Source organism: Chiloscyllium punctatum, chromosome 19 (assembly GCF_047496795.1).
Source record: "Chiloscyllium punctatum isolate Juve2018m chromosome 19, sChiPun1.3, whole genome shotgun sequence".
NCBI lineage: Eukaryota > Metazoa > Chordata > Chondrichthyes > Orectolobiformes > Hemiscylliidae > Chiloscyllium > Chiloscyllium punctatum.
In genome coordinates, this window is record NC_092757.1 from 41,598,937 (window position 1) to 41,617,328 (window position 18,392).

The window sequence follows — 18,392 nt, forward strand, 5'->3', positions numbered from 1 at the left end:
CATAAATATACTATTACTTACGTGAATCCTATTACTTTTTAGATATTACTTTAGATTACTTACAGTGTGGAAACAGGCCCTTTGGCCCAACAAGTCCACACCGCCCCGCCGAAGCGCAACCCACCCAGACCCAATCCCCTACATTTACCCCTTCACCTAACATTACGGGCAATTGTCCTGAACTAGACCCATAGCCTTAAATGCCATGATATTTCAAGTGCTCATTCACGTACATTTGAAGTTTGTGAGGTTTCCTGCCTCAAATACCCTCCCAGGCTATACATTCCAGACCTCCAGCACCTTTTGGATGAAAACATTTTCCTTCAAATCCACTCTTAAACCTCCTTTAAAATTTTGCCTCCTTGTTACTGACCCTTCAACTAAGAGAAACCAATGCTTTCTATTCACCCTGCTGGTGTCCCTCAATCTCTATCAGGTCCACCTCAACCATCTTTGCTCCAAAGAAAATAACCTGTGTTTAATCAGCCTCTCTTCACACCTGGAATGCTCCATCACAGTAAACATCCCTGGGAATCTCCCCTGCAGCCTCTCCAGTGCAATCACATCCTTGCTACGGTATGGTAACCAGAAATGCAAGCAGTATTCTAGCTGTAGCATAAGCAAAGTCCTGTACAGCTGCACCATGACCTCCCTGCTCTTATAATCTATGCCATGACTGATAAAGACAAGCGTATGCCTTAACTATCCGTTTAACCTTTTATATTGCATATCATTTCCTCCAGTTTTCTGTGACTCAGAGATTTGGAGTCCTCATCTATGTGCTGTAGCTTTCTCCAATCTTCCTCAAGTTACATAATATTCAGCTCTTAACTCCAAAATTCAGTTTTTTAATTGCCAATTTTTATTGAATTCAAATTTCACCAGCTAGCATGACAGATTCAATCCATGTACCCAGAGCAATATTCTGGACTACTACTTCAGTGACATTACTGCTTTGCCACTGCCCCTCATGATCAAGTTTCTGCCGAGTGATCAGAAACTTGCAAGTTAAAAGCATCAATTACAATGATTAGACAGACAATATATCAACATACGCAAAACTGTTTACAGTGGGAATTTATATATAGCAAAAGTGTATATGGCTGTTTAACAAAAATCTCTGCAATGTAGCACAAAATATATAATTTATACCACACTTCCAATACCTATCAAGAAACTGTACTTTAGACACCAAACTCCTTTGGTTTTTATTCCAAACAGGTTCATTGGAAGAAAATAAAACAATGTAAGGATGGTAGAGGTAGAAGCCCTCGTAATGTTTAGATTGGATTAGATTAGATTCCCTACAGTATGGAAACAGACCCTTCAGCCCAACAAGTCCACACCGACCCTCCGAAGAGTAACCCGCCCAGACCCATTCCCGTATCCTACGTTAACCCCTGACTAATGCACCTAACACTATGGGCAATTTAGCATGGCCAATTCACCTGACCTGGACATCTTTAGATTGTGGGAGGAAACCAGAGCACCCGGAGGAAACCCACGCAGACACGGGGAGAACGTGCAAACTCCACACAGACAGTCGCCCGAGGCAGGAATCGAACATGGGTCCCTGGTGTTGTGAGGCAGCATTGCTAACCACTGAGCCACCATGCTACCCAAATAGTATTAAGTAGTTTAAGTAGTATTTAGACGTGCACTTGTAAAGTCAAGGCATACAAGAGTGCTGTAAAATGGGCTTAGAGTAGTTAGATGGCTGTTTTTGACTGACATGGATGTAATGGGCTGAAGGGCCTTTATCTGTGCTGTACATCTCTATCACTCTATGATTCTAAATGAAAGGACTGAGATGAATTCAATACATTTGGAGATGCCTCTTTTGTGTTTATGTATTGTTAGTTTGTTGAATATCAGAGTGGCATCTGTGTCTGTATTCCAACCAGAACAGAAGGTTTTTTTTGGATGTCCTAAATCAAAATACATATTACATATATTTTAATTTTCAACAATGTATACAACTATGAAACAAAATGCAAAAATGTCAAACTCTACAGGACTCACCTGGCGCCAAAATGCTCTTTCAATTGGCAGCCACCAAGGAGCAGACTGAAATGGTAATATATAAACAAGTCATTCTTCCAAATAATGATATATTTCATAAAAATAGCATTTTCCACATTTCATTGCAGTATTGTCAATTTTACTTTAGATATCAACGTTCATGGCTATTTCTGACATTCAAGAAATTGTAAATTACATAACTACACAAATGCAACAGTAAATTCAAGCAAAAGCCATGGCAGAAACTATAATAGGTTCTCAAACCTAGGCTTTTAATCACACTGTAATAAGGACTGATGCCCCTCATAATTTTATAAATCTCTATCAGTCCCCCTCTCAACCTTCTTTCCTCCAAAGAAAAAGAGATTATGGAGCCTCTCTTGATCGTTGACAAGTGCTATTCTAGGCAACATCCTGATGAAACCCCTCTGCATGCCCTTCAGTCCAATTACATCCTTGCTATAGCATATAGTCACTACATTTTGATTATCTCAATCACTTCCTTGAAAAGAAGAAAGATTTGTATTTATACAATCTTAGGAGGTCAACCAGCTGGGAAGCCAAGATTACTTTTGATATGCAATCACTGTTACAGCTTGGAAAATTGGACAGATAATTTGCATATAGTAAAATCGCACCAATGAGCAATTCAAAACTACAGGATAGAGGGAGGTTACTTTGCTCATTAAAGGGAACATAGCAGCAGAAAAAATAAACAGAATCCACATGAATTGAAATAATAAATAAAAATCTCAATTGCTGGTAAAGGTGCACTCATTGTCAGAAGTGTCCCATACACCATGATCACTGTGACTGAGAAACTCTCTCTGTGCTTTGTTGTTTTACATTCTAACTGCCAGACAGGAAGTAAAATTAATCCAGAGTACTGGAAAGTTTTGTGAACCAACATTCTAAGGTCACCTGCCCTCCCAAATTGCACTCACCGCATCATGTCTGAAATTATGCATAAACTGCATCCCAAAATGTAACTTCCACAAAGAAATCAATCTAATCTGCATATGATCAAATCAACATCAGCTTTCTGCAGAACCTGCTGGACAGAATTAATATTCACTGAACTATTACCCCTTTCAACTACAACCAATAATCAGCAATGTTTCCACTTGAAATGGCCAGCATGCAAAGCCTTATCTAGAGTTTTCAAATAACCATAATTAATCATTGCAGTATAGATTCAGCACAGTAACCTTAAATTTGAATTCTACTGCATTTGCTGCTGAGTACTTGATTTTCTTTTGCTGAACACAGCTCATTCATTATTGCAGAGCTAAGTGCAATACTTATTACTTCAAGGTAAGTTATTGATTTTTTTCCCTTGCTAGGTTTTATACCATTAAATAGGTTTCCCACTTATCTTTCAAAATTTTACATCCCCCCTTGAATTTCATCTGTCACAGCTTTGCCCACATGTAGCTACCACCGATATCCTTCTACACTCCTTGCCTGCTTCATCAAACTCTATTGTCCCTAACCCAAGCTTACCATTGTCAAAGAGTCTAAATAAAGTTTTATATATCCAAATTCATGCTGACCAAAAGACAGTTGTCTCATTGAGGAAATATCCTGTCATTGCCACATTAGTCTGTTGATTTCCACCACTCCTCACCCTGTAAACTTTATAACCAGGTTTCCAGCTCCACCATTAGAAGTTATGTACCTTTCTATAGTATTCTCCTTTAAGTGTGATGTAGAAATGCTGGTTCAATGAGAATTAATTATACCTCAATTCTTTGTGTCACTTTGCTTTTCAATTCTTCAGATACAAAATCTTCAAATACAAAACTCCAACCAAATGATTCTGCTTCTGTTTTATATTTCTGTGATCTGACAAACTCTCTGCAAAATATTACAAAAATGTTATAATCAATAAATCAGACACTAACAAAAATTGGACTCTGCTTTGCTACTTGTCAGTAAATGAAACACACTATTGAAATGCACAATGTCAATGTGCAAACTGAACACTAACACAATGATCATCTCCAATAAGAAACAATTTAACCATCACCCTACCCATTCATTGGCATCACCATCACTGAAACCCTCACATCAACATCCTGAGGTTACCATTGACCATGAACTGAACTGAACTAGCCATATACTTACTGTAGCTAAACTGGGAAACTGGTCAGAAACTGGGAATTCTCCTCATAAATCACTCCTCATAGCCTGCCCCTAAGGCACAAGTCAGATTTGCAATGGAGCACACTCTACTTGTCTGGATGAATGCAGCTTCTAACAACAGTCAAGATGCTCAACACACCCAAGACAAAGCAGTTACTTGATTACCACCACAACCACCACCTGAACCATTCACTCTCTTCACCACTGACACACATTGGCAGCAGTGTGCATCATTTACAGGATGTACTGCTGCAGCCCTTTAAGGCTCCTTCAATAGCACTTGCCAAAGCTGTGACTTCTACTACTTATAGGGTAAAGAAAGCAGGTACATGAGAACAATACAACCTGCAAGAATAGTTAGGTGCTCGCTTTTGACCAGTACAGAGTCATAGAGGTTTACAGTATGGAAAAGGTCCCTTCAGCCTAACTTGTCCATGCCCCCAATTTTCCATCCATATCCATGTTTAGTCCATATTCCTCCATACCTATCCCATCCACGTACCTGCCCGAATGTTTTTTTAAAATGACAAAGCTGTACTCGCTTTCACCAACTCTGGCAGCCCATTCCAGACACTCACAACCCTCGGTGAAATAATTGCCCCTCTGGGCCCTTTTGTATCTCTTCCCTCTCCACTTAAACCTATGTCCTCAATCATGGGGAGAAGCTGTTGGCTACCTACCTTATCTATGCCTCTCATGATTTTATAATCCTCTATAAGGTCAGCCCTCAGTCTCCTACGCTGAAGGAAAAAAAAAGTCCCAACCCTATCCAGCCTCTCCTTATAACTCAAACCTTCCAGTCCAGGTAGCATCCTAGTAAATCTTCTCCGCTCTCTTTCTAGTTGAATAATAAGTGACTGCATGCAGTAGTCCAAATGTGGCTTTACCAACATCTTGTACAGCTGCAATAAGACATCCTAACTGCTATACTCAATGCTCTAACGCAAGCATGTCAGCATTGGGAAGAATGACCACCACACAGACCTTGTGGAGACGAAGTTCCACTTGCACATTGAGAATAACCACCATCACGTTGTGTGGCACTATCACCGTGCTAAATAGGCCAGACTTCAAACAGATCTAGCAACTCAGTGAGCCTGGCATCCATGAGCTGCTGTAGACCATCAACAGAGGCAGGATTGTACTCCAGCACAATCTATAACCCCATAGACTGGCATGTCCCCCACTCAACCATTACCATCAAACCTGGTTGAATTGAGAGTGCGGGAAGGCATGCCAGGAGTAGCACCAGGCATACTTGGTCAACCTGGTGAAGCCACCAAACAGAACTACTTGCATGCCAAACAGCATAAGCAGCAACTAATAGACAGAGCTAAGCAATCCCACAACCAATGGATCAGATCTACGCTCTGCAGTCCTGCCACATCCAGTCACGAATGGTGGTTAAATAACTCACCAGAGGAAACGCCACAAATATCTCCATCCACAATGATGGAATTGCCCAACACATCAGTGCTTCCGCAGCAATCTTTAGCCAGAAGTGCTGAGTGGATGATCCATCGCAGCCTCCTCCAGTGGTCACCAGCATTACAAGTACCCACCTTCAGCCAATTCAATTCACTCCATGTGTTGGAGACACTTGATACTACAAAGGCCACTGGCCCTGACAATGTACCAGCAATATAACTGAAGACTTGTGCTCCAGAACTTGCCACTGCCCTAGCCAAGCTGTCCCAGTGCAGTTACAACATTGGCATCTTCCTGCAATATGGAAAATTGCTGGGTATGTCCTGTACATAAAAAGCAGGACAAATCCAACCCAGCCACGCAACACCCTATCAGTTTACTCTTGCTCATCAGTAAAATGATGGAAGATGTCATCAAGTACTATCAGCCAGCACCTGCTTAGCGATGCCCAGTTCAGGTTCTGCCATGGCAACTCAGCTCTGGAGCTCATTACAGCCTTGGTCCAAACATGGACAAAACAGCTGAATTCTAAAGATGAAGACAGAGTGACAGCCCTTGACATCAAGGCTGCATTCAACCAATGTGGCATTAAGGAACCCTCACAAAACTGGAATCAATGGGTATAAGGAGCCAGTCTCTCCGGTGACTGGAGTCATACCTGACACATAGGAAGATGGTTATGGTTGTTGGAGGTCAGTCATCTCAGCTCCAGGACATCTCTGGATTTCCTCAGGATGCTGTACTGGGCCCAACCACCTTCAGCTGCTTTGTCAATGACCTTCCCTCCATCATAAGGTCAGAAGTGGGGATGTTCACTGATGATTGCACAATGTTCAGCACCACTCGTGATCCCTCAGATACTGAAGCAGCCCATGTTCAAATTCAACATGATCTGGACAATACCCAGGCTCGGGCTGACAAGTGGCAAGAGACAGTCTAACCACCGCCCAGTGACATTCAATGGTGTTACCACAAAGCACAGAAACAGATCCTTTAGTCCAACCGGTCCATGCCAAACATAATCCCAAACTAAACTAGTCCCACCTCCTGCTCCTGGCCCATATCCTTCCAAAACCTTCCTTATTCACGTACCTATCCAAATGGCTTTTGTATGGTGAAATTGTACCCACATCCACCACTTCCTCAGGAAGTTCATTCCACACACGAACGAACCTGTATAAAAAATTTGCCTCTCATGTCTTATTGTGGCCACAGAAATGTCTGTCAGTGCCCGACCAGCGAGTCTCCTACCACTAATGCTCACTTGGACTTTGCCTGGCTCTGCTGTAGATCAGGGACAATCATGGTGCCACAGGTCTGGCTGCTGCTGCTGTATTCCCCTGAGAAACTATGCCCCCCATAACAATATACTTGTTTGAGAGGGGAATAAACACAGGAGACTCCTGCACTACCTGCCTGCATCTCTTGGCTGTCACCAATCTGCCTGACTAATCACATGGTGTAACCACATCACTGCAACTAGTGTCTATCACACACTCTAGACACCTGTATGTTCCTTAGTGCATCCAACTGATGCTCCAACCAAGCCACAAGGTCTGTGAGGAGTTGCAGCCAGTTACACTTCCTGCAGACACAATCATCAAGGACTCTAGACTGTTCCCTGGTCTCCCACATTTGGCAGGAGCAGCATACCAGTGCCTGAAATGCCACTGTGGACCCTTGACGTAAGACAAAGGACAAAATCTTATCTTGTCCTCACCTAGTTTCTGATCGTCATCCTCAATGAAGCCCTTCACCAAAGTTCACACTTAAACCTCCTGGAGGACTTCCATCACACAGCAGTTCTTCTCAAAATTGACGTTCCAGAAATGGCTGCTCCACTATAGCTTGCTTGTCTTTTATTCGTTCCTGGGCAATCTCCGCCGACTCCTCCCAGAATCCTCCTCAGTCACCTCTCAGCAACACCCTCTGTTGGATGGGCTAAAGGGCCTTATCCTCTACTGTAAACCTCTATGGCTCTAAGCTTTCCTTCAAACCACACATCTGATTTGAAAAATATAGTCATCTCTTCAGTAGCATTGGTGAAAATCTTGGAACTCGCTTCCCTAAAGTATTATGGATATATCTACACCATTGATCAACAAGGAAGACCACCACCACCACTTTCTCCAGGGCAATTAGGCTGATGTTGAATGCTCGCCCAGTCAACAATTCCCACATTCTATGAATGAATTTAAAATCTCTCATTCTTCAACTTGTAGGCCCAACCTCTTCAAAACGGCACACAGCAGAGATCTTGTCTCAACTCTACCATTTCCGGTTTTCCATTATTGTTACTCAGTCTCACTGTCTCTCTATCTCTCTCTAGATGCCAACATTTATTCTTTTCCTACTAAATATTTAGTGAAACTTCTACTATCTGCTTTTGTATTACTCGCTATTTTTTTTTCTCATTCTCTGCTTTCTCCTTTTTATAATTTCACAAAATCAAAGTCAAAAATGACTGAGCAACAAGTGTACAAATACTTCAACTACTGGATTTGGTTTGGGGATTTTGTTTCGACACAACACAACAACTAATCTGTCAACTATTTAAAGTAGGGTTTAAAACCATTATATTTCTCTGACCTGAATTCCACATTAGTAACTGGATACTGATTTAAAGCATATGGTTTTACAGTCACTCTTCTGACAGGAGCTTCGCCGTCTCTAGCATCGGCTTCATCAGTACCCATGTGAAAGGTGCCACCGGGCAGCTTCACCACAATCGAATCTAAAAGGTAGACACACAAGTTAGAAAAAAATGAAAGGGGGTATGAAGAATGCTAAGGAAGATAAAGCAGACAGTGGATAAGAATACAGGACTGCACGAGTGCTTATCTGAGTTTTATGCAGAGCATTAAAACATGGAGGCCCTTCAGGAGCACAGTGAGAATCAGGTTTCAACCTGAACACAGGCTGAGGGGACTAGTTGTAGTCAGAGGCAACCACCTAACAGATGCTCTTAATAACCTAGATGGCAACAAGATGGCTTCTCGATGCAAATAACATGACAAAATGACTTCTAGGCTGTAAACTGACAATTAGATTAGATTACCTACAGTGTGGAGTCCACACCGACCCAACCCACCCAGACCCCTACACCTAACACTACGGGCAATTTACCATGGCCAATTCACCTGACCTGCACATCTTTGGACTGTGGGAGGAAACCCACGCAGACATGGGGAGAATGTGCAAACTCCACACAGTCAGTCGCCCGACTGTGGGAATTGAACCCGCGTCCCTGGCGCTGTGAGGCAGCAGAGCTAACCACTGTGCCACACACGAATTCTGCTAAAGCTGCATAAACTGGCTTTTAAGTTACTAACTGCAAAAGTGCTAACTACAATCTGCTTCAATAGAGATTAGCAGACAATGTGCCCTTTTAAAGCACTGAAATAACGCAACTAGATTAGACATTCCTAGCCACCCTGACTGACCTTTGGGTACAGGTGCAGTGGCTTTGTTCGTAAGCTGAAGCGTTGGAAAATAAAGTTGGTTCCCAGGAAATATCATTGGACTAAGTAACTATCAAATAAAGCAATATCGTGTATTGATTGATAATTGTTTGAATGTACAATGCGGTCATAGCCTGTACCCTTCTTTAAGAAAACTATAAAAATGTCTTTGTTTGAAGCCGTGTACAGCTCCTCCGAGGAATACAGAAGGGCTCAACTTCTGTATTCTTGGATGCTCTGTACCCGGCCGTATGAAGAAATCAAGGGTGAAGTCTTAAAGAACCAGACTGATTGTGAATGTTTATTGACCGATCACGGAACTGAGAGGACCCCTTCCCCACCCCAGAGCCCAGATCTTCATCTGGTGCCGTTACCCACACTCAGTACGGACGGATTGGGGGCAGCGGTGTAAGAGCCTTGAGTTCTCCACTATTGAGTGTAGAGGAATCGGGCCGCCAGACGGGTGAGTATTTTCTCCCTCGGGGTTTCCTCTCATTCAAGTCGCGGTTGAGTCGATGACCACTCGCTGCTTATTATCTCAGTCCAGCCTGAAAAGTATCAGTCTTGATAAGAATTCATTCAGAAAAGATTAACTTAAAAGGTCAGGAACCTCGGGATCGGGAATCCAGATTAGAGTCGGGGATTCGAACGTTAAGTAAACAGGTCAGGGACCTGAGTAAGGAAGTATTTCAAATGAATCAGGACTCAAATTCAGCCAAATTGGCGTCGTCTAAATTGATTTCCAAATTATTCTGTGAAAGGCAAAACAAAGAAGTATCGTGATTATATTATACTGAGACTGTCAGGGTTTTAGAATGTCGAGAATGTTTTGCAGAAATCATTAGTCTTGTTCGTTGTCGGGTTATTGATTAGTGAAAGTTTTAGGTCGAGATTATCTTCTCTGTTGTATCTGTTTGGCTTGTCTTGCTTTGCTTTGCTTTGCTGCTTTATCATGTTTGTCTACAATAGTTTTGTTCTGGTGTTTGCTCTTTGTTTATGAAATATAGAGGGTGGTTTCTGCTTTTGTCGCGTTAAAAAAAGGAAAACTGGCCAGGTACAAAATGCTGATACAATTGTCGCACACTTGGTTAAGCAGCCATGTGCTAGAGCCAAGATGTATAAGGCTAAACTCCCGAACTTTGACTGTTCTGGAGTGTGAGTGCCTCATTACCTTTAAAATGTTCGCGTGTGTGAGAGAGACTCAACGCTGATTCCCTGCAGCTTACAGCAAGTTTAACCCTTTGAGATTCGGTTTGAATGCACATTTGTTTGTGGTGATTGAATATTTGTGTTTTGTTCCCGGGAGCGCGAGATCTGGGACTGTTTTGAATTTGACTTGCATTTTGGAAATTTAAGATGATTTCTTTTAAGGTTAAGGATCCATCAGTGATTATATGAAATATTAACCTCAGTTCTTCTTACAGGTCATGGCCGCCCGAAAGCTAGTGAATTAAACCTGTTGGACTCTAACCTGGTGGTGTGTGATTTTTAACTTTGTACACCCCAGTCCAACACCGGCATCTCCGAATCGAGGTCCCGAAAAAAACATTACATCAAAGACTTGTTTCCAACAGTGATGGCGTCTTTTGTTTACAGTGATTAAACAGGCACCATCTCCAAATGACAAACCTCCCGCCCTCTTTCCCCCCACACACTTTCCCTGGAGTTCTACAGAGGGGTGTACCCTAAACGCTCCTCCTCTCTTCCCCAGGTAATCTCTCCAACACTGTCCTGTTGGAACCTGTCAAAAAGTTGCAGTAAAAAGTTGTGTGTGGGGGGGCTGTGGAGACTTACCCCCCAAAGGCAGCAGCAGTCTTGTCGTTGGTGTCCAGTCTGTCTGCACCAGGCAGGAGGGCAGGGTGCACATACAGGGGGACGGTATTGGACAGAGCCAGGGGGGGCACAGGCCGGGGTGGATGAGAGGGGTGCGCACGGGGGGGTGGCTGGTGCTGGTCAGTGCTGTGGGGGCATGGGGGGGGTGGATGGGGGTTGTACACAGGGGCACAATGTTGGACAGGGTTGGGGGGCACAGGTGGGGGTGGATGGGGGTGGTGTACACGGGGGTAGTGATGGACAGGGCTGTGGGGGGTGGTGGATGGGTGGGTGTGCACGGGGCGGTGGTGTTGCGCACGGGGGGCAGTGTTGGACAGGGCTGGGAGGTTACAGGCGGGGGTGCGCGGTGTTGGACAGGACTGAGGGGGCACTGGCGCGGGGGGGGGGCTGGTGTTGGACAGGGCGGGGTGCGCACGGTGGGGGCGATGTTGGATAGGGCTGTCGGGGCATAGGTGGGCGTGGACAGGGGGTGCGGTGTTGGACAGGGCTGGGGGGGTTTGCACGGGGGTGCGGTGTTGGATAGGGCTGTGGGGGCACAGGTGGGCGTGGATGGGGGTTGCGCACGGGGGGGCGATGTTGGACAGGGCTGGGGGGGCGATGTTGGACAGGGCTGGGGGGGGCACAGGCAGGGTGGACGGGGGTGCGCACGGGGGGGGGTGCAGTGTTGGATCGGACTGTAGGGGCACATGGGGGGTGCGCGGTGTTGGACAGGGCTGGGGAGGGCACAGGCGAGGTGGACAGGGGGTGCGCAGTGTTGGATTGGACTGTGGGGGCACTGGTGGGGTTGGGGGTGGACGTGGGGTGCGCACGGTGAGGAGGGCAGGTGTTGGACAGGGCTGGGGTGGATGCGCACAGGGGACAGTGTTGGGCACTGGCAAGGGTGGATGGGAGTGTGCACGGGGGGCGGGGCTGGTGTTGAACAGGGCTGAGGGGACACTGGCAGGGGTGGATGGGGGTGTGCATGGGGGGGCTGGTGTTGCACAGGCGGGGGGGGGATGAGGGGGTGTGCACGGGTGGGGCAGTGTTGGACAGGGCTGGGGGGCACAGCGGGGTGTGCACTAGGGTGGCGGTGTTGGACACGAGTGGGGGGTGGGTTTGAGGGGCGGGCGGGGGGCGGTGTTACATGGGGGCAGAGAGCAGTATTGAATGGGGTTGTGTACAGTCGGGGGGTTGTGTTGGACACAACCGGGGGTCGGGGTTTGTGTTGGACGGGACGGGGGCGGTGTTCGACAGGTTTTAGGGCAAGAGCGATTCTGGGGTAGGGACTCATGCGCTATGTACAGCTGCGGTCTCCTGAACGGGGAGCAGCAGACGTTTAAAATTCCGAGCCCCAGAGGAAAGGCATTTAATCGATTAACCAAATAATCGATTATCCGAATGAAATATGCCCACATTCGGATAATCGAGGTTCCCCTGTATTTCATGCTACTGCATTTCAATCCTCTCATATTTGTTGTATGCATGAAAGAATTGACGAAAGGAAGTAAAGCAGTAGCAGTAAATCTGGGCGTCAGGTGCAGAATCATCTGCTCCAGGATAAGAGCAGGTCTCTGCTCAATTTAATTTATTATTGAAACCTAACATTGAGGAAAATCACTTCAGACTTTAACTTTGATCACCGAGTGGAGGAATTGCATGAACCTTATTTAATTTAGTTCAATTTTGTAAAACTGCAAGTATAAAGACAGATCCAAAATATCTCAAACCAACAGTGTTTTCAGAAAATGATACTAGCAGATTTAATTTTTGTTTCAAACTCGTTTGTTTCCACTTAGTTTAAGACTGCTGTGTCTCATTGGTGATGATTGTTTGCCAGTCGTAGCTTTATTTTATTCCCCTCCCTCAATGACAATTGAAACTTCAGTTCAACATTATGTTGTGATAAATCGTGTAACAAAATTAGTATCCTGTTGTTAATATCTGTGTCTTTGGATTTGGCCATTGTTTATATATGAGAAGTATTTTGTTGCATGTGAGTAGACAAGATCTTTTAATGCTGCTGCAGTCATTTTACGGCCTATTGTAAATGAGCAATGACTGATCAGGACCGCTTAAGGAACCTAATCTGGGATTTAAATTAAGGGATTACAACCAGATAAGGATTTCAGAGTTGGAAACTGTATACATTTCACATTTTAAATATTGAATATTCAATAAATGAACTTCCAGTTTATACTGATGACTCTAAAATGTCTTAGTCATTTGTTCAGTTTCCACCTCTGAATTACAGATAATGATTACTTTATTTATTTATTTTTAAATAATAATTGTATTAGCCCTGAATCACAAAATCAGAATTAATTGGCAGGATCACTTGGTTTTATTCCTTTACACATTGTCAGTGACCTATCTCATTGTCTCATGGTTAATTTGAAGCATGGCTGCATTAATTTGTTGCTAACTAAAGAATGGAGGAAAGATACCTTACCGGCCAGTTCAAGGAATACTGCATGTGACTGGGGCTTAGAGGTATGTATAGCAAATGGAACTCCCAAAAGCTGGGAGATGTCACAGCTGACTGTGAATGGGTAGATGACAAAATAAAGGGGACATGAGAAGCTACCTATTAGAGATCAAGGAGCAATCTGTGTGTGGAACCAGTGGATAAGGTCTCAAATGAATACTTCTGACCTGTCTTCACAGAGGACAGAGAAACAATATAGCCAGTGATATCACTTGGGTTGGTGAGGTTCTAGAACACATTAAAGCTAATGAGAAAGAAATATAAAATGTTTCAGCAGCATACAGACGCATATATCCCCAGGGCCTCATGAGATGTTTCCCAAACTGCTTTGGAAGGTTAGGGAGGGGATTGCTAGGGCCGTGGCAGATAAACTGTATTTAATATTTCGCTGGTCACAGGCAAAGTACCAGATGACTGGAGGAAAGCAAATGTGATTACTTTGTTCAAGAAAGGCAGGGTAATTCCAGAAGAGTTAGTCTGATGTCAGCAACAAAAACAGAAATTGCTGGAAAAACTCAGCAGATCTGGCAACATCTGTGGAGAGAAATAAGAGTTAACATTTCTGGTCCAGTGACCCTTTCTCAGAACGTGCAGTCACTGGAAGGGTCACTGGATCCGAAACATTAACTGATTCCTCTTCACAGATGCTGCCTGACCACCTGAGCTTTTCCTACAATCTCTGTTGTTGTTGTTTCCAATTTCTAACATCTTCAGTTCTTTCAGTTTTTATTTAGTTTGATGTCAGTGGCAAGGAAATTATTTGAAAAGAAATGGAGATGATTAATCCACACTTTGATCCACACAAATTGATCAGGGATAGTCAGCTTGGATTGGTTAGAGAGAAATCCTGTCTGACTAATTTAACTGAGGTTTTTCAAAACGTGACAAAATATATTGAAGAGGGTCATGCAATTGATCTGTTTTACACAGACTTCAGTTAGGCCTTTGACAAAGTCCTACATGGAAAACTAGTCCAAAAGTTAAGAGCCTATGGGATCCAAAGCAAACTGTATTCAAAACTGGCTTACAAATAGAATACAAAGGATTGTTTTTGTATTTGGAAGTCTGTGACCAGCAGTGTACCACAGGGATCAGTGCTGGGACGCTTGCTATTTCTTATGTACACAAACGACTTTGAATTCAAAGATTGTGAGAAGATTTGTAGCTCGGGTGCTCGTTGTTGTGGTTCTGTTCGCCGAGCTGGAAATTTGTGTTGCAGACGTTTCGTCTCCTATCTAGGTGACATCCTCAGTGCTTGGTGAATGTAGACTTTGATGAATGTAGAAGGTGTGATTAGTAAATTTGCAGATGACATGAAAAGTGGAGGTGTTGTTGATCGTGAGGACGGACTCCGGCTAGCCAGCTAGTAAATTAAGCACAGCAATGGCAAATGAAATTTAGTCCTACTAAGTGCAAAGTGATATATTTTGGGAGGTCTAATACTGGAAGGAATATATACAATGAATGATAACTCCGGTCACAAGTAAGAGTGACTTGGGCAAATGCCAGTTAATTATAAGGGAAACAAACACTGATTTCAGGATAAATAGTGTTTAACAAACTTGAAGAGGTCTATGCAGATTTACGAATGTAAGAACAGGAGTAGGCTATTCAGCTCCTCAAGCCTGCTTCACCATTCAATGAAATAATGGCTGATCTGTGGTGCACCTCCATGTATCTGCCAAAGGCAGATACGAGTACTTTGTAAAAATGTATCATCACCAATTTAAAATCAACAACCGAGCCTATACCCACTGCCAGTTGTGAAGAGAGTTCTAAATATCTACCACTCTGTGCGTGTATAAGTGCTTCCTAACATCGCCTGAATATTCTGAGAATTCAGGCCAGATTGGGTCTCTGTCTAGAATACCCAACCAGTGAAAATAGTTTCTCTTTATAGACCCTTTTCCTCTTAATATCTTGAAGACTTGATTAGATCACATCAGCCTTTTAAATTCTACAGAAAATGGACCTAATCTGTATAATCTTTCCTCATAACAACTACTGAAAGCAGGTATCATTCTTGCAAACTTATGTTGCCCTCCCTTCCAAGGTTAATTAATCCTTTCTAAGATGAGGTGTCCAGATCTGCTCACAGTACTCCATGTGGAGTCTAAGATCCTGCATGACTGCAGTCTTCCACATCAGTATATTCCAGTACAAGGATGAACAATCATTACAATCTGAAGACCATTAGCTTGCTTGATTATTTTCTGCACGAGAGACATTTTGAAAATCTATGCACTTCAACCTATCATCTCTTTGGATTCAGTGCACTACATTCAACTTTGTACCTTCCAGAAAGTACCCTAATGTATCCTTTTTCAGTCCAAAATGGATGACCTTAAATTTTGTATACAATGAACTCCATCTGTCATAGATTCGCCCATTCACTTAGTCAATCAATATCCTTTGTAATTTTATGCTATCATCTATACAGTCTACAACCCTGCCCAACTTTGTGCCATAGACAAATTTGGATATATGACTCCCTCTGCCATTACCCAAATCATTAATGTGAAAAATTGAGATCTGAACGCAGGTCCTTATGGGACACCCATGGCCAATCTAACTACGTACCCATTATCCCTACTTTCTGTTGCCTGCTATTCAAGCAATCTCCTTGCAATGTCAATAATTTGCCCTCAGTTCTGTGGGTTTCTACCTTTAGCTGATAGTCTCTTTTGTGCGACCTTATTAAATCCTTCCGGATGTTTGTATAAACAATATAGATATGCACCATTCCCACTTCAAAAATTATTGAGAGTGGCACAGCAGTTAAGCACTGCTGCCTCACAGTTCGAGACCCGGGTCTGTGTGGCACATTCTCCCTGTGTCTGCGTGGGTTTCCTCCGGGTGCTCCAGTTTCCTCCCACAGTCCAAACATGTACAGGTCAGGTGAATTGGCTATGCTAAATTGCCCATAGCGTTAGGTGAAGGGGTAAGTGTGGACTTATTGGGCCAAAGGGCCTGTTTCCACACAGTAGGTAATCTAAACTTTGTCAGGCACTGCCTACCTATCATGTGTACTGTCTACTCTCCCTGATTAACTGAAAATGTACAAGGTGTTCAGTTACCCCATCCTTCCAAACCTGATACAGTACTATGCCCTGAGCAAACGTGGGACTCACTGAATGAAAAGAAATATGGAAAATAAATTGGTTGAGTGACAGGAAACAAAGTTGCAGTTAATGGATGCTTTTCAGACGAGAGAAAGGTTTGCAGGTGAGCTCCTTGGGGTTGCAATTAAGATATCAGGTCTTCCTGATTTAGAAAAATGTGTAGAATTTTCAAACAAGATGAAACTTGGGCACATTTGTGAACAGTAAAGATGTTAAAAATTCAAACTGATAGCTAGGTTGATGGATAGGGCAAGTAAGTGGCAAATTAACACAAAGCAGTGATTGATATTGGGAGTAAGAACACTACGAGCCAATATAAAATAAAGGATATAATTCTAAAGGTGGTGCCAGAACATAGGGACCGGAGCCCATAAATCAATAAAAACAGCAGGCCTGGTTCAGAGATATTAAATCATATTTGAGTTTTATAAATAGACACATAAGGGAACAAAAGCATGGAAGTGATGTTAAACCCTTATCCAGCCTCAACTACAGTACTGGGGGCAGCATATTTTAAGGAGGATGTGAAGCAATTAAGAGAATACAGAAAGCATTCAAAAGTGTGGCTCCAATGATGAGGAACTTCAGTTATCATCGGAGAAATTGGGACTGTTCTTGTTGGAGAGGAATGAGAGGAGACTTGATACAGGTGTGCTAAATCCTAAGGGGTCTGGACAGAGATGAGAGAAACTTTTTCCATTAATGGGAAGATTAAGAATCAAACGAGATATATTAAGTATTTGGCAAAATAAACAATAGCAACAACAGAAAAATCTTTTTCATACATCAAGTATTTAGGATCTGTAGAGTGTCACAGACAGATCACTGGGTCATTCAAATTTGACCAACATCATCTAAATAGGTATCTGTGGTGGTGAAGAGTGAGGTTAATAAAGATAATTGGGAAACAGTAGGAGAGAAGCTTGAAATAAACAACCTCTCCCCACCCCCAATATGCCTACCACATAACCACTTATAAGCAACCCATCTCTGTACAGCCTCCCTCTCTGTACCCACGTCATCCCATACAGCTCACAACCACCATGTCCTCATGCCCATCCCTTCATACCCTTCCAACACAAGTCACATCCCTCTCCCTACACTCTTGCACCATTCCCGCCCAAACTCTCACTTGCTGCAGCTCACCTTAACCCTTTTCTACCTTCCTGCAAAACTCTTCCCAACACACTAATCGCCAGCACCTAATACTGTACTCTTAGCGAACCCATTCCAACATACCCCTCTCCCTTCCCATCCCCTCTTCATTGCATTCCCCCTTCCCCGTTCTACTGCACCATACCACACATCACTATCCCCTCTCCCCCACTTCTTCACCCACCTCTTCCCAACCCCACCATTCTTCCTTTTATTTCTTTTCTGCCCTGGCACCAGTTCCTCTCCCGCAGTCCACTCCCTTCATGCCATTCCTCCCACACGTACATCTCCGTGACCCTCCCCTCACAACTCCCCACTGCACACATCCCTCATCTCCCCCACCCCACCTCCATCTGACTCCTGTCCACCCTCCTCTAACAGAAACTCTTAATCCCCTCAAACTTCCTCCTGTCCAGCCTCTTCCCAGCCTACTGACTGACCTGTGGCCGGGATGGCCGCAGCCCCTCGCTGCCAAAGGTATAGAAAAAGCCACTGCCAGGCTCTCATTGTCACCGGAAACAGACCCATTCCGCCCGCACGCCTCTTCCGGCGGCTCTGCGCATGCTCAGAGGGGGGTGGGAGGTGGGGCTTCAGCAGTTGAGTGTGTGGTGGGAGGGCCCGGTTTGTAATAGAACCCTGACTGCAACTGGGTTTAACAAGTACATTGTAACCCGGAGAACTGCTGTTACTCTGCCAAGCTGAAACGGAATCTTTAATCAACGGACAACGGCAGAAAAGTAAAAGCCTAGAAACGTTTGTGAA

General features: G+C 43.8%; 1 protein-coding gene across 1 annotated transcript in view; it reads right to left on the reverse strand.

Moving 5' to 3' along the window:
- The window catches only part of sumf2 (sulfatase modifying factor 2), a 60,738-nt gene extending 42,566 nt beyond the window's left edge, over nucleotides 1-18,172 (reverse strand). Inside the window, exons 1-4 of the mRNA XM_072589251.1 lie at nucleotides 18,071-18,172; nucleotides 8,185-8,329; nucleotides 3,765-3,879; nucleotides 2,023-2,067 (exon numbers count right to left, since the gene is read on the reverse strand). Coding sequence (XP_072445352.1) covers nucleotides 2,023-2,067; nucleotides 3,765-3,879; nucleotides 8,185-8,329; nucleotides 18,071-18,158 — 393 coding nt within the window. The 5' untranslated portion in view covers nucleotides 18,159-18,172. The remainder of the gene's footprint in view (nucleotides 1-2,022; nucleotides 2,068-3,764; nucleotides 3,880-8,184; nucleotides 8,330-18,070) is intronic.
- Nucleotides 18,173-18,392: the final 220 nt, after the last annotated feature.